The sequence below is a fragment of the Lycium barbarum genome, chromosome 4 (genome assembly GCF_019175385.1).
Source record: "Lycium barbarum isolate Lr01 chromosome 4, ASM1917538v2, whole genome shotgun sequence".
Taxonomy (NCBI): domain Eukaryota; kingdom Viridiplantae; phylum Streptophyta; class Magnoliopsida; order Solanales; family Solanaceae; genus Lycium; species Lycium barbarum.
In genome coordinates, this window is record NC_083340.1 from 142,134,205 (window position 1) to 142,157,856 (window position 23,652).

At 36.6% G+C, this 23,652-nt stretch overlaps 1 protein-coding gene and 1 long non-coding RNA gene across 2 annotated transcripts; both read right to left on the bottom strand.

Annotated features, from left to right (window-relative positions):
• Positions 1-239: 239 nt before the first annotated feature.
• On the bottom strand, positions 240-7,418 carry LOC132637950 (uncharacterized). The gene is made up of 4 exons (XM_060354956.1): positions 5,328-7,418; positions 3,886-5,243; positions 2,310-3,702; positions 240-2,129 (listed from the first exon to the last, which is right to left on the bottom strand). Exons 1-4 carry the CDS (start codon positions 7,416-7,418, stop codon positions 240-242), a joined length of 6,732 nt encoding a protein of 2,243 aa, XP_060210939.1.
• Positions 7,419-15,625: 8,207 nt separating this feature from the next.
• Positions 15,626-19,948, bottom strand: LOC132636729 (uncharacterized). The gene is made up of 2 exons (XR_009581403.1): positions 19,107-19,948; positions 15,626-16,467 (listed from the first exon to the last, which is right to left on the bottom strand). It is a non-coding gene; the product is annotated as an uncharacterized LOC132636729 (long non-coding RNA).
• Between the last annotated feature and the right edge of the window lie 3,704 nt (positions 19,949-23,652).

The following is a 23,652-nucleotide window of genomic DNA, read 5'->3' on the forward strand; positions in this document are numbered from 1 at the left end:
CATGAAAAAGAACAAATTTGGATTTTTTTGGGTTTTTTTTTTTTTTTTTTTTTTGTTTGTTTGTTTGTTTTTTTTTTTTTTTGGGCTACATTAGTTCCAAAGAGGGGAAAACAAAGAAAATGTGAATAAAGCTCAAAGGGGCTAGAAAAAGGGTAACCGGTGTTTGGATAATGAGAACGTAGCCTTTCGTCATCCCGAACTGAAAATGCCAAGTACCATAGCGTCGAAGTGAAAACATATCAAACATAATATCTTTTGATTGAGTCTGTGTTAATGGCTATGTCAGTCACCTTTCCCTCTATATCGGACAACTGCAAAGCTCCCTTTGACAACACCTGTTTGATAACATAAGGGCCCTGCCAATTTGGGGCGAATTTTCCCCTCGCTTCTTCTTGGTGCGGAAGGATGCGTTTCATAACAAGTTGGCCCACCTCAAAACGTCTTGGATGCACCTTATTGTTGTAAGCGTGAGCCATCCTTTGCTGGTATAACTGGCCAAAACAAACTGTTGTTAACCGCTTTTCATCGATTAACGATAATTGTTCTAGTCTAGACTTGACCCATTCAGTGTCATCAATCTCTGCTTCAACAATGATTCGAAGAGAGGGGATCTTTACTTCTGCTGGTATGACTGCCTCAGTTCCATAAACCAATAAGTAAGGAGTTGCGCCAACAGACGTGCGGATTGTCGTGCGGTACCCTAAAAGAGCAAAAGGCAATTTCTCTTGCCATTGCCTGGATCCTTGTACCATCTTCCTGAGGATCTTCTTGATGTTTTTGTTTGCAGCTTCAACAGCTCCATTGGCTTTGGGTCGATAAGGGGTAGAGTTGTGATGCACAATTTTAAATTGCTCACATACCTCCTTCATGAGATGACTATTAAAGTTGGCCGCATTGTCTGTGATAATGGTCTTTGGTATACCAAAACGACATATGATGTTAGAGTGAATAAAGTCTACCATCGCTTTCTTGGTGACTGATTTGAACGTAACAGCTTCTACCCATTTGGTGAAGTAGTCAATGGCAACTAAAATGAATCTGTGCCCATTAGAAGCTTTTGGCTCAATTGGCCCAATAACATCTATCCCCCAAGCTATGAAAGGCCAAGGAGCAGACATAGGGTGCAACTCCGACGGGGGAGAATGAATTTTGTCACTGTGAATTTGACATTGATGACACTTGCGAACAAAGCGAAAACAATCTCGCTCCATGGTAAGCCAATAGTATCCTGCTCGAAGAATCTTCTTTGCTAGAACATAACCGTTCATGTGCGGGCCACATACTCCGGAGTGCACTTCATTCATGATCATTTCAGCTTCTTGGGTATCCACACATCTCAACAGATTCAAATCCGGGGTCCTTTTGTATAAGATCTCCCCACTCAGAAAGAAACCATTGGAAAGTCGCCTAATAGTTCTTTTTTTATCTCTATCGGCATGTATTGGATACTGTTGTGTTTTTAGGAATCTTTTGATATCGTGATACCATGGCTCACCATCTGGCTCTACTTCAATTGTATTGCAATAACCATGTTGATCCCTAATCTGAATCTCTAACGGATTAATGTAAGCATTGCCTGGGTATGGAAGCATTGAGGCTAAAGTGGCCAAAGCATCAGCCAACTCATTGTGAAATCTGGGAATATATCTGAACTCAATTGACTTAAACCTTTTGCTAAGGTCCTCCAAACATCGTTTGTACGGAATGAGCTTGATGTCTCGAGTTTCCCATTCACCCTGAGCCTGCCGAATGAGTAAGTCAGAATCTCCAAAAACTATTAATTCATGTGCATCCAGATGTATTGCCATGTTTAAACCCATTATGCAAGCTTCATATTCCGCTGTATTATTAGTACAGAAGAAACGAAGTCGTGCCGTGGCGGGATAATGATGCCCCATTGGTGAAATAAGAATTGCCCCAATCCCGACACCTTTAATGTTGACCGCTCCATCAAAGTATAATTTCCAGACATGACTGTCATCGCGAACTTCTTCCTCAACTGAATTGATCTCTTCGTCAGGAAAGTAAGTATTCAAAGGCTCATACTCATCGTCAACTGGGTTTTCTGCCAAATGATCGGCCAATGCTTGTGCTTTTATAGCGGTGCGGGTGACATAGACAATGTCAAACTCCGTAAGTAAAATTTGTCACTTTGCTAACCTTCCACTCGGCATAGGTTTCTGAAAGATATACTTCAAAGGATCCATTCGAGATATGAGGTGAGTCGTATAGGATGAAAGATAGTTCTTCAGCTTCTGGGCGACCCAAGTCAACGCACAACACGTTCTTTCTAAAAATGTGTATTTTACCTCGTAGCTTGTAAACTTCTTGCTCAAATAATAGATCGCTTGTTCCTTCTTGCCTGTGGCATCATGTTGTCCTAGAACGCAACCAAAGGAATTATCCATCACTGATAGATATAAAAACAAAGGCCTACCCGGTTCTGGTGGAACAAGCACTGGAGGGTTAGATAAATATTCCTTAATCTTATCAAAAGCCTCTTGACACTCGTCTGTCCACTTGACAGCGGCATCCTTCTTCAACAGCTTGAATATGGGCTCACATGTAGTGGTGAGCTGAGCGATGAACCTACTGATGTAGTTCAACCTACCAAGAAGACTCATGACTTCAGTTTTGTTCTTCGGGGGCGGTAATTCCTGAATGGCCTTTATCTTGGAGGGGTCTAATTCAATTCCTCGCCGACTAACTATAAACCCAAGAAGTTTCCCAGATGGAACTCCAAATGCACACTTGGCTGGATTGAGCTTGAGGTTGTACTTGCGCAATCTTTCAAAGAACTTTCTTAGATCACGCACATGATCAGCTTGAGTTTTGGACTTAATGATCACATCATCGACGTACACTTCGATTTCTTTATGCATCATGTCGTGTAAGATAGTAGTCATAGCTCTCATGTAAGTTTCCCCTGCGTTCTTCAAACCAAATGGCATAACCCTGTAACAATAAGTACCCCATGGGGTGGTGAAGGCGGTCTTTTCTGCATCCTTTTCATCCATCAAAATTTGGTGATACCCAGCATAACAATCCACAAAAGATTGAATCTCGTGTTTTGCACAATTGTCAACAAGAATGTGGATGTTAGGCAAAGGAAAGTTGTCCTTTGGACTGACTTTGTTCAAGTCTCTATAGTCAACACAAACTCTGGTTTTCTCATCCTTCTTTGGTATGGGCACAACATTTGCTAGCCATGTAGTAAATCGGACGACCCTGATCACATTTGCACTCAATTGCTTCATGATTTCCTCTTTAATCTTATCACTCACCTCTTTCTTAAATTTTCTTTGCTTTTGTTGGACTGGTGGGAAGTCAGGGTATGTAGGAAGTTTGTGCACTACCAGATCAACGCTCAAACCTGGCATGTCATCATAAGACCAAGCAAACACATCTTTATATTCAAACAAAACCTGGATTATGTCATCTCTGGTCTTTTGTTCGGCATGAATGCTTATCTTTGTTTCTCTAGTTTCTTCAGAAGTTCCCAAATTAATTGCCTCGGTTTCATTTAGATTAGGCTTAGGCTTATTCTCAAATTGATCCAGTTCCCTTTTTATTTCTTCAAAAGCCTCTTCTTCATCATATTCATCAACCTCTTGATTCATTGTTTCGAGATTAGACAGCTCTTTAAGATCTGGACGTGAATTCCGCATGCATGTCATGTTATTAAAGCCGGCGTTAATGAAACTGAAATGAAAATTAAATAACAAAATTAGGGAAAAGGAGAAGATAGAATTGACTAAGAAACTGGAACTTCATTTTATTGAATTGGAAAGGATAGAAGGGTTAACATTAGAGCATAGCAACTAAGCTATTTGGATTACCACCCAGAGAATAATCCAAAAATAGAAAAACAGCAAAATAAACTACCAAGACTCCTTCTTTATGGGGAGAGGAGTGGCTTCCCAGTTGGCGAGCTTGACTTCTGGGCCAATACGTTGCACATCTGCATGACTATGGCCTTCACCAATCTGAACCATGTTTACTCCATAGAACATTTCTTTGAGACCTTGACATATTTCGTCCACGTCATCTTGGACAGACATATCCTTATTCTCTTCAAGACGTGACCTAGTAAAAGACTTGGAAATGTGGGGAATGGGCTTTGGCAATTTCCAAACCTTATTTTTCTGCTCTTTTGCCCATTTCCTATCAGCATTAGTTGGCTTAAAACCCAAACCAAAAGTATTTTGATTACCAAATGGAGAGATAGGGTCAACAATTCCTTGCAATGACACCCCCAAGCCCTTTCCTGGCTCATAACCGTTTTGCAGCATTTGTGTAGCCACCATGACTGAAGTAGAGGATAGATGAGGCTTTAATATAGGCTTCCCTTCCATAAACTGATCAGCTGCCACTATTTCAAAGGTCTGAAATACGAGGGATTCACAACCTTCCTTGGCCTCGACATATGGGACAGAAGGGTCTCTATATATTGAAAGATCATCTTCACCGTGAACAATAATTTCTTGCTTCTCATATTCAAACTTGACCACTTGATGTAAAGTAGATGGCACCGCTCTGGCTGCATGGATCCATGGCCTTCCCAAAAGCAAATTGTAGGAAGTGTCCATGTCTATAACTTGGAATGTGATCCCAAAATCAACAGGTCCAATTTTTAAAGTAAGATCAATCTCACCAATAGTGTCTCTTTTTGCGCCATCGAAAGCTCGAACGCACACATTGTTAGTACGAATTCTATCTGTGCTGATTTTCAAACTTTGCAAAGTAGAGAGGGGGCAGATGTCCACACCCGAGCCTCCATCAATCATGACTCTTTCCACATAATGTTCTTCACATTTGACAGTTAAATGCAAAGCCTTATTATGTCCAGCTCCTTCCACAGGTAACTCATCGTCGGTGAAAGTGATTCTATTCACCTCAAATATTCTATTGGCCATCTTTTCCAAGTGACTTACAGTTGTTTTGTCTGAAACATGTGCCTCATTTAGAATTTTAATCAATGCTTGACAGTGCTCTTTAGAATGTATGAGCAAAGATAGCAATGAAATCTGAGCAGGAGTTTTTCTCAACTGATCAACAATAGAGTAATCCTGAACTTTCATCTTCTTCATGAACTCTTCAGCTTCTTCTTCAGTGATAGGTTTTTTCACCGGAAATTGGTTATCCCTAGCTTGTTTGGCTCTCCTTAATTCTTCTGGAGCATAACACCTTCCAGAACGCGTTAAGCCACCGGTTTCGTCTATTTCTTCAACAATCTCCTTGCCCTTGTAAGTCACAGTGGTTTTGTTGTAGTTTCATGGGACAATTTTCATGTTTGTCACCGGAAGTTGTGTCGTGTGCTTTATCACAATTGGTTTTGTCATCTTTTCTAAACCATTCTGGTTTTGACTAAACCTGGGAAAACCACTAGGAACATATAATTTTGGTCCAGTTACTAATGTCTCTTTTTTCTTTGTGGCTCCAGGAACATATAATATCAACTTCCCCGAGCCTTTGAGATTCGCATTAGGACTTGCACCTTTTACAAACAACGGTGCTTCTTGTGCAGACTTTGTTACCATACCCAACCTTTCTTTTAAGGTGTCAATTTCCATTATTGTTTTGCCTGTTTGCTTGTATTCCTTATCGTCACAGATCATCCCAACAACATGAGCATTGTTGTGAGCAGGAAGTGGGTTGTTGGTGACATTCGGAGCCTCTTCGTCATGTATCACAATTGCTTTGTCATCAATTAGCTTCTCAATGGCTCTCTTCAAAGTAAAACAATTTTCTGTGCTATGACCCTGAGCGTTAGAATGATACTCGCACCTAACAGTGGGTTCAAAACCTCTTGCATTTGGGTTGACATTATACGACATGATAGGTTCAATCAAACCCAATTGTATCAATTTCCGCAACAGGCTTGTGTATGATTCTCCAATTGGGGTGAAATTTTCCCTTTGTCTTTGTTCTCTTACATAATCAGTCTTAGGATGTGGATTATAAGGTGCTTGAAAATTTTGTTGTTGGGGACGAAAGCCTTGTGGAGCAGACGCCCTCCATTGTTGGCGTTGAGGAGGTCGGGCATATGCCTGGGTGTTGAAAACCGTATATTGGGGTGGAGCAATTGAGTAGTGGGGATCCTGGTGTGGATAAAAATGTTGAGGTGAGTTGGATTGTCCTCGTAAGATTTGGTGGTTTGTCCCCCTTTGAGCAGCACTGGACCCTGATGCCATCATGGATCCTTCCTCTTTCTTTTTTCGATTTCCAAAACCACCAGACCCATTTTGAATTGCTTGGGTGGTAGCCTTGAGTGCTACCTGACTCACAATTTTGCCGGACTTGATGCCATTTTCAACCATTTCACCAACTTTAATTGCTTCTGCGAATGTCTTTCCCACTGTGGAAAGCAAGTAGTGGAAGTAATCAGGTTCTTGTGCCTGGAGGAAAACATCAATCATTTCCGACTCCTTCATCGGCGGTTTGACCCTGGCAGCTTGTTCCCTCCACTTGATAGCATATTCTCTAAAACTCTCGGTAGCCTTTTTCTTCATACTGGCGAGAGAAGTGCGATCAGGCACAATATCAATGTTATACTGAAATTGTCGAACAAAATCTCCTGCCATGTCATCCCATGTAGGCCAATTAGAAACATTTTGATCGATGAACCATTCTGAGGCAATTCCTACTAGACTTTCTCCAAAATATGCCATGAGTAATTCTTCCTTACTCCCTGCCCCTCTTAGTTGATTACAATACTTCTTCAAGTGTGCTACGGGGTCACCGTGACCATCGTACTTCTCAAACTTTGGAGTCTTAAACCCAAGGGGCAAATGAATATTGGGGAACATACACAAATCTCTGTATGAGACGCTTTTTGGACCTCCTAATCCTTGCATATTCCTCACACTCTGCTCTAGACTCTTCATTTTTCTAGCCATTTCTTCTTGTCCCTCAATCTTAGCAATTTTCTCAATCTCGACGGGGGAACTATACTGCTGAAAGGGGTTATACGAGTTTGGGACTTTAAAGGTCAATTCCGGAGAATAATATTGATCGTGGTGACCTTTAGATGGAGGCTCATTATTGGACTTCTGTACCAATGTTGGTTGAGGGATTGTAGTAGTTTGTACAGTGGGGATGAAAAGTGGGTTATTTCTGAGGGGTGCATTTGGAAGGCGCACAGTGGAAGTTCCATAAGTGTTGGATATGTTAACATGTGGACCAAATCCAGGAGGAAAAAGTGGTTCACTTGTCGGGGTTTCAATGGGAATTGACATAGTCACATCCGGGAATCCAGGGATTGAAGATGGTGGAGCTTGCCCATTCATCCAAGCCTGGTACATGTCAGCCATTTGTTGTCTCAACATCCTTACTTCCTCCGCTGATGCTGATTCATGTTGAACCATCTGACCTCGAGATTCATCACCGTCTGACTCGTTTCCATCCTTATGGGCCATTATCCCCTTACTTTTGGACCTTGTGTTATATTCGTGAGGAGCCAGTTCAACCACAAACCAACCACCTTATCTTTAAGACGAGAACAAACAAGTTAGGGTTTAGCATTTTGCAGATATTAATCACACGTTGTATGCCATGCACCTAAATTATTTCCCATCTAATATGAGCATCAGAAGGCTTTCATGTTTCATCCCGGCTTTTAGGTGAATTCATTTCTCATTTTTTTTATTTTTTTTTCTTTCGGTGATTTTGAATTACTTTGATCGAACCCATTAAGGGATGCCTACGTATCATGTTAAACATGAATCAGATCATTACGTAGTTCATGAAAAAGAACAAATTTGGATTTTTTGAATCAACTAAAAATATTTTTATTGACTTTCAAATTAGTATTTTTCAATACAAAGACGTAAAGGAAAATAACCAAAAAGAAAGGCACTATAGACTGAAAATATTAAATCGAGACTAGAATATCCAAAACAAACTAAAAATAAAGACTCGAAAAGAGTCAGTCTCAAAATACAACTACTGAACTAGAACTCCTAATAATTATAACTAAACTTCAATCTGGCGAAATCCTCAATCTTGTATGTGAACTAATGCATATCTGCTCACGGTGCTTCTGGCCCAGGCTGACCCCCTAACATGCGATATATCTGCTTCAGTTCTGCTGTGAAGTGGCGTGCGAAGGTAGGCACCTCTCTAGCAAATTGCTCATAACCCATCCCCTGACAGTCCAGACAACTTTGAGCAACATGAACAGCTAAATTGTGGACATGTTCTCTAACATCTCGATAATTCCGCTCCAGGTCTTGGACTTGCTGCTGGCGAGTATTGGCTATCTCTCTCATACCTGTCTCACGGTGCAATGCCAATTCAAGCTGGTTTCTAATCCTTGCTCGGTCATTCATTAATTGGTTCCTTTCTACATCAAACTGAACTCTCTCTTTATCGAATTCAGCTTGTTGTCGAGTTTGCAGGGCCAAGAATTGAGCTTTCTCGTCTTCAAAACGCGCTTTCTCCGCATCAAAGAAGTCTCCCTTCTCATCGAGTTCCCTCTGTAACACATCAACGGCTTCTCTAACAATGCCCAAATCCTCGTATAAGGTCTGAATTGTGGAGCGATGTTTCTTCTCAGCCGTTTTTTGGGCTGCCCTAACTCTAGCACCCATCTCTACCTCCATCTGGGCCAAATCCTCTCTGGCAGTTTTTAGTTCTTTATCGATAGAATGTAGAGTGGACTGATAGTTTTCTTCAACTTCAAACCGAGCTTGCTTGATTCTGACCTCAACCTCTGCCTCCTTGTCTCTTGCTTCTTTTACAGACCCTTCAGGCCTAACCTTGAGGGGAGCTTGATCATGAAACCAGTGAAAGTACAAAAGATCTACCTCTCCTTGATCACGATCCTCTATCATAGTACTCAAACCTAGGACCCGATGGCCACCCCAAATTCTTTTAGCTTCTGATTCTCGACGCCGATCTTCTGATTTTACCTCCCATACAAAATCCTGCATGTTCTCAACAATAGGTACGATTTGCCTCCGACCTAGCTGGCGTAAAACTCGAAGTGGAGCATACGGCTGAAACCCCCTGAGGCCCATTAGAACAAAAAAGGGCCGATAAGAAGACATGTAAATCACCTCAGCCGAAGGAAACCAATGATAATTCCAAGTAATCTGTGAAGCTGTCAACTCACGAAGATACTCTGCCCAAGCCTTGACGCCTTCTGGCAAATTTTTTCTTAATTCCTTCACCCTATCTAGATGATCTAAGATATTGCTCTTCCAATCAGATTTGAATTTTGACTGGTAATGATGGCGGTATAAGTGCTCTAGAAACCACACTTGTAATAAAGTGTTACAACCTTCAAAATATTTTTCACCCTCTCTGCATTCAGTCAAAGCACGATATATATCAGCTAGGATCATTGGTAAGATGGTGGAATCTTCTCTCTTCATCATAGCTGTGACTATCCCAGACAAACGAATGTCGATTTTTCTGTCTCGTCTAGGAAAAACCATGGTTCCCAGGAATGCTACCATGAATGCTTCTTGCCTATGCTTTTCCCATGTAAAGTAGTGATTCCCATTTTTTAGTTGCTTTCCATATTGTAAAAATCCTTGTTCGTTTACATATCTCGCATATAAGAACTCCAAAGTAACCCATCCATTGTCCAAACATGCCATACGAGGGTGGTTAAGGTGCATTTGCTCCAAAAATTTATTTCCACTAACATTTCTTGGAGCTAGAGGCATTTTTTTACGAAGGTTCTTTCCTAACCCCGTGAAACCACCTAGTTCTTCCAGTGTAGGAGTCAACTCAAAATCTCTAAAGCGGAAGACGTTGTTTGCAGAGTCCCAGAATGGGATTAAAGCCTCAATTAGGTCCCTGTCAGGGCTGATAACGTCCAAATACACTCCTCAAAGAGAAAGTGTACACGGTCGTATGCAATATATTTACCCAACTATGAGTCGGGGTCGATCCCACAGGGAACAATATGCTAGGCGATTAAGAAAGTAAGGAACTTTCACCAACTAAGCTAAAGCCAAACGATAGATAATATTTTGGTTTTTGTTTGAGAAAATTATAACTAATGCGGAAATGTAAACTAACCTAGAAAGCGAGTAAAATGATCAATGACCACAAGCATGGATAATAGGAGATTACACTCAAGTAACGATCCAACGTATTTTACGATTTTACAACTAAGAGCGGATTTGTGTTGATAGATAATGATATCTAAAATCTCATTGAAAGTCTTCCAACCAAATCAATGAATTTCACTCTAAGCTTTTCCAAGCCTTAGAGTGTGATATTAGGTACAATCAATTTAACCTCAAGTAACTATCCTCTTCCGAGCTCAAGTTATTAGATGAGTTTAATGACCCAAATTCTTGTTAATTAATCTTTCCCAACCTAGATTTCCTCTTCCAAGCTCAATCTAAGTAAATGGGTGAGTCCTAGGGTTAGCTACTCCCTTTGGAAACATTCAAGAATGAGATTAATTAAATCAACAAAGACCCACTTCAATAGCAATAAAAATCATTCAATACATAAGCAAAACAAGAGTTTCAATCCAAACTTTAATCAAGAATAGTTTCACAATCAAGATTCAAGTAATGGAATAAATACTACACACTTAGATATGCAATACAAAACAAGGAATTGAAGAAAGGATTAAGAAATATCTCATTGAAGTGCTTCCAATCTTCTCCTCCAATATTGTAGAAAAACCCTAGCCTCCAAAACTTGCAAAATGACCAAAGATGGAAAATGTTTTGCCCTAGCCTCTCTTTTGTAGCTCCCCCCAATTTTTCCAAGTCCAAAAAATGTCAAAATCTGCCCCCATATTTCTGTTTTTGCAATTCTGCCCGTTTTTGCAAAACTGTCCACTTTTGACTGTTTTGCAAATCTGTCCCGTTTTTGCAAAACTGTCCAGTTTTGACAGTTTTGCAAAAATATCCAGTTTGACCTCTTTTTGACTTTCTTTTCACTTGGTTTCTTCCGATCACTCATTTCAGCTACTTGGCTTGTTTTGCTCTATTTTGTTCCATTTTGGTCCATTTTGATCCATTTTGTTCTTTTATGCTCTTCGGGCATCTTTTCCTACAAAACAACATAAAAACACAAAAAGTAACAACAAAAGTGCTTAAGGAGTCACAAAAGCTTAAGGAATTAGCGTCGAATATCGCGTAATTTCACGACTCATCAACACCCCCAACTTAAAGTCTTTGCTTGTCCTCAAGCAAACTAAAACAAAAATCTCAATGAGGATCCATTTTAAGCACAAAAACATGACTTTGGTTGGTACCAACAATTAGGCTACAAGCATGTGAAGCTTCAACCAAATAACTCCCTCATTCAAAATACAATTTCAAGAATGCAATAGAGATATAAAACTATCAAGCAACAACACTCAAGTCTCAATAAGTGACTCAAAACTACTAGCTTACTAGATATGCTCAGTTGACTCAACTTTGGATTTTTCAACATCACCAATCTATCGTAATCCATATGCCCTCACAAGAAAGAAAGTCCCAAAATCACTGTATTCACAACAACAACACAAGGGACAATTACACAAAGTCACTCACACTCAACAAAAAAAATTCTAGTGCTAACAAATATCACACCATAAGCTTGCCCTTATTTTCAATCATCACTAACTCAAGAACATTTAGTTGGAGATCACATAGGGACTTTTTAAGCTTGTAATGTAGGCTTAGGGAAGGGTAGGATAAGTATTTGGGATACAAGTGACTACGCCCTCCTTGAACACTACACAAAACCTTTCGTCCACTTTCCTCTTCATTTCAAAACAACACTCCTTCCTTTGCATACTAGTTTCCCCAATTATTCCAACTTCCTTTATAAAGTTCCAAAATATAATGTGCTAGCACATGCCACCCCAACTATAAATGTTGCAGTGTCCTCGCTGCACATAATTAAAACAAAACATAAAAATAGAAAAGGAAAAAAAAAAGTTTTTTTTTTTGGCTGGCACCACCTGCGACCACACATGCGAATCGCAGGTCTGACCTGCGAGTCGCAGGTGATGTCACCTGCATTTTTTTTTTTTTTTTTTTTTTTTTACAAAGATACATTTTTTTTTGCACAAAAAGTTTGCAACCTTTTTGTATTTTTAAAATTTTTCTTCTTTTCTTTTGACTTTTTCACAACACCAACCTTCACCACTCTCAAGCAACACTAACACCCCCAACTTAGGCTTTTGGCCTCAAATTCACAATTTCAAGTTCAAGGAGGGAAACGTTCAAAAGAGAGACTTTTCATCAAACATGGTAAAGGCTTGTAATGTGGCAATCAAAGAAAAGGTCATAAGCTCAAATGGGGTTACTAGTGATATTATTTATGCAATGGTAGGCTAGAAAGGCTAAAGAGGCTTTTTCAAATATCACAAAGATAGCCCAAGGTCATCTCTCCAACCAACATAATCAAAATTAGCATTGAACGACTAACCGGGCAAGTTCTAGATGATAAAAGTAAACACAAGATTTATTCAACAAACACTCACACACATGGCATATGAACTAGTCAAGATGGATTAATTTCACTTCCCAAGCAAGAACAACTAGTGCAATATCTCATAATCCAAAGTCAACACACTAGTAGGTAAAGAGTCACAAAATGAGCCAAAAAGTTGTCACAAAGATCATTCTTTCCTATGCACCTTGCTTTTTAACTTTCACAACAATTTGGAGAGGTATTCATATTTCAATTTCACATGCAAGAGACTAACTCTATTAGTACCAAACAAGCCAAGAGTTTTCACATTTTTCCTCAAAGGAGAACCTACACCTAAACTTACAATACTAATGAAAGAAGCTAAGAAAGAAAATAAAATAATAAGAGTGACTAATCCACAACATGTCAAAAGAACAAAATTTTCAAAAATTTTGGGCAAGTTTCAAAATATAATGCGCTACCACGTGCCACCCCCAACTATAAACATTGCAGTGTCCTTGCTGCACATAATCAAAACAAAACATAAAAATAGAAAAGGAAAAAAAAAATTTTTTTTTTTTTACTCGCTGTCATCACATGCGATGCAACATGCGATTCGCATGTATGACATGCGAGTCGCATGTGATGTCACCCGTAATTTTTTTTTTTTTTGTTCTCTGTCACCACATGCGACGAGACATGCGATTCGCATGTATGACATGCGAATCGCATGTTATGACACCAGAAAATATTTTTTTGCAGCTTTTACTGGTTTTGGGGCCTGTCCGGGTATCCGATATGCTCAAAATAACTCCAAAAATTATGAAACTTTGCAGATTAGTCAAAAACCATAAACTAAACTATTCTAAAAAATAAAATTTCAAAAACGATTTAAAACTTTTAAAACGATGGGTTACCTCCCACCAAGCGCTTGATTTAACGTCGCGGCACGACGGGTACCTTTACCACTTTTCCCTCCACTTGGAGGATATGAATTTGCGCCCCAACTTTGAATCAAGATCATGATGACGCTCATGGGGTGGTGGTAGAAAAACAAGTAGGCCAACTCTCGGGTGTCGCATTTTACATTTCTTGGCCCTTAAGTGAGGCATGCCATTTTGTCTTCTTGGCATAGCAAACTTCAAAATGAAAACGTTTTCTTCTTCATCTCCAAAATTCTCCATAGGCTTGGTTAGTTCAACTTCCATATCATCAACCAAGCACAATGTTGAAAACTGGCTAGAATGAGGTCCAACGCGCTCAAATTCTAAATTTGCATGAATTTTGACATCCTCACCCAAAAATGAACTAGAGTCTTCAAAAACCATTTCATGAACTTTTTTATGCAACTCTAGTATCATTTCTTCAATATTGGCATCTTGCATTATTTTTGGATTTGTCGGTTGTCAATTCATCATTAGCTCTTGAAAATCAATGTTGACCACATTTTCATTGGAAACTAACTGAAAACTACTATCCATGACTATTTGATGTTGAGTATTGCATACCTCAACTTTTGCATTCAATTCGGTATTCAAGTCACGGATAGCAATTTCAAGTTCCTTCAACTCTTGACTTTGCTCAACATGGATTTTTAAAAAAAATTCCATCATCCTTGAAATGCCTTCACGATGATCTCCATAGGCTCCAAGTTGTTGAGCTTGAGTCATAAGCCAATCTTGGCTCACAACTTCCACTTTGTCAAGACTTTCTTCAAGTTGAGGGTCATTCAAAGCTTGTAAAAATCCACCCTTGGAGAAATTCATGTTTTGGCCACTTTCTTGTATACTTTCAACATCCTCAAGTTGTTGAGCATTATGAATCTGAACCAATAATTTCATTTGATCCTCCAAGGTGTGAATAGCTTTGTCATTGCAATTAATTGCTTGCCTCAAGTCATCAAGTGGTTGCCTCAAGTCCTTAACCGCTAAGTCCTGTTTTTCAACTTTTTCAAGGATGGTCTCTAACATGAGTATTATCCTCTCATTTTGAGCATTTGAGGCTTCTTCCATTTCCATATCCCTACTATCATCAAAATCAAAACTAGAATAGTCATAGTGGGGGTTCGGGGAAGGGAAGGACAAATAATCACAATTATCCCAATGACCATTTTGACCACCACACCTATCACATATACTCCACTCATAGGTTTGGGATTGTGCGCACAATCCGCCCCCGGGAGAATTCAAACAATTTTGCCATGAGTGTGGTCCTCCACAATAAAGACAAGTGTCATCAAAGTATGCATAACTACCATCCGACCAATTTTCATTATATGATGCCATTGTTTTTTTTTTTTTTTTTTAGAACTGGACAGTTTCTGCAGAAGCAAAAACTGGACAGTTTTTCAGAACTGGACAGTTTCTGCAAAAGCAAAAACTGGACAGATTTTCAGAACTGGACAGTTTTGCAGTTTTGCAAAAACTGGTCAGTTTTTTTTTTTTTTATATGTAAAAATAAAATCAAGCAAAGAAAACAACTACACTAATATTTACGAATTTGGACCAAAGCAAGCAAGCTTAAATCCCAAACTAACCTAAATACGCCAAATTGTTCCCCGGCAACGGCGCTATTTTTGATAACGTCCAAATACACTCCTCAAAGAGAAAGTGTACACGGTCGTATGCAATATATTTACCCAACTATGAGTCGGGTCGATCCCACAGGGAACAATATGCTAGGCGATTAAGAAAGTAAGGAACTTTCACCAACTAAGCTAAAGCCAAACGATAGATAATATTTTGGTTTTTGTTTGAGAAAATTATAACTAATGCGGAAATGTAAACTAACCTAGAAAGCGAGTAAAATGATCAATGTCCACAAGCATGGATAATAGGAGATTACACTCAAGTAACGATCCAACGTATTTTACGATTTTACAACTAAGAGCGGATTTGTGTTGATAGATAATGATATCTAAAATCTCATTGAAAGTCTTCCAACCAAATCAATGAATTTCACTCTAAGCTTTTCCAAGCCTTAGAGTGTGATATTAGGTACAATCAATTTAACCTCAAGTAACTATCCTCTTCCGAGCTCAAGTTATTAGATGAGTTTAATGACCCAAATTCTTGTTAATTAATCTTTCCCAACCTAGATTTCCTCTTCCAAGCTCAATCTAAGTAAATGGGTGAGTCCTAGGGTTAGCTACTCCCTTTGGAAACATTCAAGAATGAGATTAATTAAATCAACAAAGACCCACTTCAATAGCAATAAAAATCATTCAATACATAAGCAAAATAAGAGTTTCAATCCAAACTTTAATCAAGAATAGTTTCACAATCAAGATTCAAGTAATGGAATAAATACTACACACTTAGATATGCAATACAAAACAAGGAATTGAAGAAAGGATTAAGAAATATCTCATTGAAGTGTTTCCAATCTTCTCCTCCAATATTGTAGAAAAACCCTAGCCTCCAAAACTTGCAAAATGACCAAAGATGGAAAATGTTTTGCCCTAGCCTCTCTTTTGTAGCTCCCCCCAATTTTTCCAAGTCCAAAAAATGTCAAAATCTGCCCCCATATTTCTGTTTTTGCAATTCTGCCCGTTTTTGCAAAACTGTCCACTTTTGACTGTTTTGCAAATCTGTCCCGTTTTTGCAAAACTGTCCAGTTTTGACAGTTTTGCAAAAATGTCCAGTTTGACCTCTTTTTGACTTTCTTTTCACTTGGTTTCTTCCGATCACTCATTTCAGCTACTTGGCTTGTTTTGCTCTATTTTGTTCCATTTTGGTCCATTTTGATCCATTTTGTTCTTTTATGCTCTCCGGGCATCTTTTCCTACAAAACAACATAAAAACACAAAAAGTAACAACAAAAGTGCTTAAGGAGTCACAAAAGCTTAAGGAATTAGCGTCGAATATCGCGTAATTTCACGACTCATCAAGGGCTGATTCTCATAATATCTGTGAGGAATGCCAGATGTTTAAATATCGGGGTCTGTAGATAATGACCCATATCGTTCCACCAAGCCAGGAGTAGCGGTGGGGTTTTGTCTGCAATCATAAACTCTGGGGGTTCATTGACTTCTTCAACTGCTTCATTTCTTGGCCTCTTATCACATCTCATCGGTATCATTTTGGCCTATTTAGAAAAATAAAAAAAATAAAAGGACTTCGAATTAAGACCTAAACACAAAAGAAAAAATAAAAAAAATAAAAAAAGTTAAAAAATGTAAAAAGTGGCTATTTTTTTTTTTCAAAAACAATCCCTCATATGCTTTTTGTAGCAAGATTTTAGGGTTATCTTGGCAAAAACGGCCAGACGCGAAAACTAAAGTACTACAATGATTTTTTTTTAAAATGGGCCGAACCCCAAGGAGGTTTCCTACAAAAAAGGTTTTTTTTTTCTTTAAAAATTTACTAAAAAAAAGATTCTTTTTTTTTTGACAAAGGACTAGATTCTTTCTGGTTATTTAAAAAAAGAAAAAAAAAATGGGTATATAATAGATCTCTTTCTTTGTTTTACTAATCACCCTAAAAGCCGATCAACAATGAACAACCATTCCGAATAATATTGCAAATAGCACATATGATGCACATGTTGGTCAAGAGAAACAGGTGCCTGTCTTAGACGGACTCGGCCCCTGTGCCGAGCCCCACTAGGTCAAATGCAAGTGATGCAAACAAAGTGCGGCCTACTAGGGGTACCATGTCTGTGTTCCCGTTCTACTAAGGTTAAACCTAATGGAGAAAGGTATCTAGACTGGCTGTAAAATGAGCGGACGACTCGAGTCGGGCGAGGGACAACGTACCGGTAGCAGCGCTTTTCGGCTTTGTTGTGGGTCCTCCCCATCCTAAACATGTGTGACTATAAATCCTTCACCAGGGACCAAGGGCCCACTGGCTTTATCTCAGCAGAAGTGGGGTGCGTAGTCGCAATTCCCGTTTTTATGGTAAAAATGTATTATTGAAGACTCAGAGGGGGTGCGCGAGAGAAGACAGTTTATATATGCAGTCACATAATATCAAAGCGGTAAATAAGCAGCAAATAGCACATTAGGCCAACAAGCACATAATATATATCCAAGAAATAAAGAAAGCCAAATACAGGTAAATATCTAAAGCTCGAATTCTGGTTATCCCCAGCAGAGTCGCCATCTGTCACACCCCTTTTTTTTCATAAATAAATAAAAATAAATTAATTTGATTTGTTTTTATTTAAAAAGGGTTTTTCCAATTAAAGTGACGTTTTGAGAAGGGATTATTTAATTTATTCAGAGTCGCCACTTGGAATTGAGTTTTGGTGTTCCAAGTCACCTTATGAATCCCTAATCAAAAGGAAATGACTCTATCTTTATTGGTCTGCGAAAACAAAAGTCCGGATAAGGAATTCTGTTGACCGAGGGGAAGGTGTGAGGCACCCCTCGAGTCCCGTGGTTCTAGCACGGTCGCTTTATTGACTAATATTCGGCTTAAATTAATCTTGAAGAAAACGTGCTTGTCTTACTTAAAATACATATTCCTGACCAAATCAACGGAGAGATGAAATAATATATTCGAAGAAGTCAAGACAATTAAATTAAACTAGCTATTTGAAGTATTGTTAAATGACATGAAACTTCTCGTTAAAACCATTATAATTTTTCGATCTCTTGAGAAAACAATCTATTAAGTCTAATAACAAAACAAACTACCCACTTACGTAAAATACTTCAGTTTATTTCATGGAGCAAATTACATGTAGGGGAAATTTCAAACAGAATATACATAGTGCACACTATACATGCTTTAATTTTTAATTGATCCAAACCCTAGCTCTCTTTGACGGGAAAGGATAAAAAAAACATTAGAACTTAATTAATGCTTTCAGTTCCACATTAGTTTAGGCCAGATTCACTCATTATTTGAAAGAAATAAACAGATAACAGAATAAGTACAATTAATCATGGCATAAAATATTAAAATAAATTTCCTTTTACGTCAATTTTGGCAAATAACTTTACACCCCAAAATACTATTTGAAACCTCTAATCTCAACGTAAACAACTATTAGTTAACTGTAATCAATCCATCACCTATATTCAATCATGAAGCAAGGTTAAAAGGTTATTCCAAAATTTCTGGCAATTAAAGCTAAATTCTCGATAAGTCACCATAACTAAGCAAACACAACTAAGCTTGCACCATTAATCCTTTTTTTTTTAAACATTTAAAATCATCACGAATTTGAGGAACATCTCTTTATTTAACCTTTGACTTTATAAACTGATACACCAAAACTATCAACAAATGATTTCTACACTCAACGTCTTAAAAAAAACAAGATACTGATATTTATAATTTTCTAAAAAAAAACACAACTAAGGTTCCATTTTACAAACCCAACAGCAACATATAATATAAGAATATACCACGTATAACCATCATTTATTTGCAGGTTCGAAAGTAGTCTTAGTTCTGTCCATGTATTTACTGATTCATCTAAAAAATAGATTTAACTTAACCGATTCCTAAGAAGTATAACCGAACCCATGCTTTTATTGAGACATATAAGATAAATTCATAAGAAATTTTTCGATTAAGTAAACACTTTCGCACGAACTAAAATCTAATTTACTTTAATTGAGATTGCTAACATGATTTTAACTACATAACTTATTTAATAATGGATGCACTAGCATAAACTACAAAATAGTGGATACATCATGGATATGTATATATCAAAATCATATATAACACGTACAAATTCATATTAAAGAAAAAAGAGTGTAGAATATGAACCTCTTAGTGTGAATCTTCTTTAATATGAAATTGATTACACCAAACTCCGGCGGACTCAATCTAACCGGAAAAAAAACTGTGACAGGAGCTCGAACCACAAACCACGAATGGAATCCAAATCTCGAACTCGTAAACCCTCAAAGCTCTTTGTTACTGAAATTACTCTCTTTTGTTTTTCTCTTCTACTGCTTCTGATCTTTTTTTTTTTCTACTGTTTTTGTTGTTCTTTTTTTTTTCTACTGCTTACGTTGTTTTTCTTTCTCTCTTTCCTTATGTTCCTTTTTCTTTCTTCTACGTTGTTTTGCTATCTCCCTTTCTCTTTCTTCCACTGCTTTTTTTTTTTAACTCCTCTCTGTTGCTTTTTTTCTCCTTCTACTTCTGAGTTTTTTTTTTTTTTTTCTCTACCCTCCTGTTTCTCATCTTCTCGTGTAGTTGTGTTGTGTGTGTATTTATAATTTTTTGTGGGCTGCGTTGTGTGTGTGTGTGTGTGTTACGTGAGAGGGTGTGTGTCGCATGAAAAATGGAGATGTGAGGGAGTGGGGAGTTGGGGAAGGTTATGGGTAGTTTAGGATTAAAGGGAAAGAGACGTGAGGGTGATAGTTTAGGATTTTGCTGTTTCAGTTTTTTTTTTTTTTTAATTTTATTTTATTTATTTATTTTAAACAAAGATAAAAGTATACAAAATAAGAAATTAGCTAATCATTTATAGACCAATGAAATATAGCAAAAATTAAATAGCTAGTTCATAGTCAAAGAATAGTAAAACCACTAGCTTATTTATTAAACCCAAATTAGAAGAAAAGAAAGAAACAAATATATATATATTTATTATTATTATTATTATTTTTTTCAAATTTCTTTTCTCTTACAAATAAAAATGAAAACAAGATTTATTTTAAAATGTGACTCTATTTTTAAAGTTTTCAATTTTTTAAATAAAACTAACTAAAATTGACATAAAAATCAAGATGTCTAATCTAGATCTAAAAGAAATATTTAAAAGCTAAATAGGGTGTAAAGCTTATGTTCGGTCAAAAATTAGGTGTTTACAACCGCCACCACTATTTAGCACTCCCCCTTCCCCATTACCCCCTAAACAGTTCAGGCAACAATCCGGGAAATGTAAACCATAGTTGTACCTAACCTTTTTCCTTTTGTTTGAGAGTTGAATTAAAATACATTCAAAGAAGAGTTATTCTCCTTTAAAATCTAAAAAGAATATATAGAAAACCAGTCACAGTAAAGAAGAATGAATCTATCAACCCCAAATTGACGAAATCGAATTGCATGAAATTCTTCTGTAATATTCTCCTTTCTCTTTCTTTTACCTTTTTCTGTTTTTTCTTTAATATTTTATTTCTTTTTTTATTTTGTACTGTGTTTCTAGGAAAAACGTCATGACTTCTTTTCATTTTTTCTTTAACTTTTCAATAATTAAGGTCTAAAGTGGATAAAAAAAAAAGAATGAAGCAAAAATAGTGATAGAGAATCTTACCATTGTTGCCGGAACTGTTTAGGGGGTGACGAGGAAGGGGGAGTGCTAAACAGTGGTGGCGGTGGTGGTGGAAGTGGTGGTGGCTGTTGTGTTGGGTCGGTTGTAGTGGTGGTGGGTATACTTGGGTGGAAATAATTTAATTTATGGGTCGGGGCGGGTCGGACATGGGTTTTTTTAAAGTTAAATCGGGTAATTAATGATGAAATTGAGGATTTTGTTAACTGAGGGGTATATTTGTTTACTTTCTTAACGGAATGGGTATATTTATCTACTTTGACTAACGGAAGAGGTATATTTATCTACTTTGACTAACGGAGGATATATTTAACCATTAAACTAAAGTAAAGGGGTATATTTGACCCTTTTCCCTAATATTAAATACTCCCTTATGTCCATCTGAGTGCCTTTTTAGATTTTGACACACGCATAAGAAAATAAGTTAATAAATTAATTATAAAGGTTAGTAGACTAAATTACTCTTTATCAATTTTTTAGCACCGTCAACACAAATATTTTAAACTAAGAGAACTAGTACGACCTCCTCGAGTCACGGGTGGAATGCATTTGCTACTTTAAACTCAAACTATGTATTTTGTTTAATTTTTTATAAGATATGCTATTTTAAGTTTGCACAAATTTCTACTATATTAGAAGAGTGGGTTGGACCGTCATTCACCCACTCTTCTAATATAGTTTTAAAAAAAAAATATTAAGATGGGGCCTACTCTTCTACAATAGTATAAATTTTAAAAAAAAAAGTGGGGTCCACGTGAATAATTAGGAGAAAATTGTAAAAAAAAAAAAAAACATTTATATAATGATAATAAGATCAGAAAATGGTAAAGGTACGCTTAAAGAAATTTAAAGAAGAGAAATTCATGAAAAAAGCAATAACGATTTAAATTGAACACAAAAACCGCTAAAAAAGTCATAAAATCAAAAGATTTAAAACTTATACCTTTGGGTATAAGTTTAGACACATACGTCTCACAGAAATAATGAGGAATAATATCAAGAAGACGAAATATAAACGGTCAAGAAACGTATATACATATTTTCTTAAAATGATAAAGTTGATCTATATTTAAAAATTTAAGACTACAACAGATGCTAACACATGAAAACGCTTTTCAGTGTTGTTGAGTAGAAAGAGATGATGACATGAAACTCGGAAGAAGAAGGTGTATTTCAAATCTTTCAATTAGAGAACCAAACCAAGAAAGTCATATATGGGAGAAGCGGACTAAGTAAAATAATTTATTGATATTTTCAATTAATTGAATTATAATACTTTCTATAATAAAAATTCCATAATTATATTACTAAAAAATACTCTCTCTATCCTAATTTATGTGACATAGTTTGACGTTAAAAAAAACATATTTGAAACTTGTGGTCTAAAATAAGTCATAAATATTTGTGTGAATTTAAATCATTTCATTAAAGATAAAAAGGAAAGTTTCAAGTTAAATAATTTTTAAACATAAAAATATATCATTCTTTTTAAAATAGACTAAAAAAAAGTGTTGTACTATTTTTTATATTAAGCCCGTGCTATCATCCAGTGAGTGATAGAAAATATAGCACTTCTAGTTGTCCTTATTTGGCTGAATTTTCTTTTCGGCCTTTCACATTAAAAGTCAAACGCAGGATCATATGGCCTAATTTATTTGGAGGTTATTGACTTACAACTAATTTCTCTGCAAAACTGCACTTATTAAAGTTAGGTAGCAGCTCACTTGTAATTGTCAATGAGATATTAATCAGCATATTATACGTCATTATAAGAAAAAAGATATTTGACAGTAATTTTTTTATTATCATAAAATAAATTATTGTTGTAAAATGTATTTTTAGCAATAAAAAAAAATTATTGCATACTTTTCCCAACGGTTGTTATTGTAACAATGTGCAACAATTTTTTTTTTCAAAAGTACTTTTTGCAACAATAATCAATACTATGATAACAGAATTAAATTGTTTGGCAACAAAAAAGTTCATTTGCCAATAATAAAATTAAATTATTATCTAATATTAAATTTTTTATTGTAATTTCTATACTTTCTGATAGTGCATACTATGTAACTGGTAGCAATTGTATGTTAAAAAAAAAAAAAGTGAAGCACTCACGAACTTTGATCCGGCACTGATCCTAACCCCTAATGTTTTATCCTACTCCTACACCATATCCATGGCAAAATTCTGCACATGATACAATAAGCCATATCAAAAGTCTCAAAGCAGATGAGTACAATACTGTAGTATATATTTTACAGCTAATTAACATCTTGGGCCCCTTTTTTGTTACCCTTGACCTAACTAGCAACATGCTTTAACAATAATTGGCCACACCATATTATTAACTTAACATCTTGAATTTCTGTGATTGTAGGAAGATTGAGTTTCGAATTTTTATTTTTAGAAAAGAATTAAAAGAAACTAAGTAGAAATGAGAAACTTTTGCGAAGGGAGAAATGAGTAGCATTTAAAGAGACTTAACAATAAACGGCAGCCTTTAATTTCCCGTACAAGTTGTCGGTGAGGAAGTTTTAGAACGAATAATAAGGTGGTATGCAAAAATTAATAATTATAAATTTTGAACGAATAATAAGGTGGTATGCAAAAACTAATCATTGTAAATTTTGAATGAAGATAACTGAATTAGACAATAAAGAAAACTGTGCTAAAAGAAGCATACTAGTATTTTAATATAACTTGTCAACTGACCTACATATGAGAAACTAATATGAAAGAAAGTATAAAGATTATTGAAAGAATAATCTTTTCCAAAACAAACTCTGTTAATGACTACATTGATTTTATTGCGTTATTGTATGAGAAAAAATGATCTTCTATTTATTGAAGTCCAAGACTTCTCCTCTAAGAAAATGATAGACATGGAAGTGTTCGTTTCTACTAAGAAAATCTTTTTTAAAGAAAACACAATTATATTAAAATTCAAATAAGATAGAAAATTCATAGAAAACCCTAACATCATAGATTTACCCTCCGTTATACTATCGATATGAAAATATCCTGCCATTACTTGAG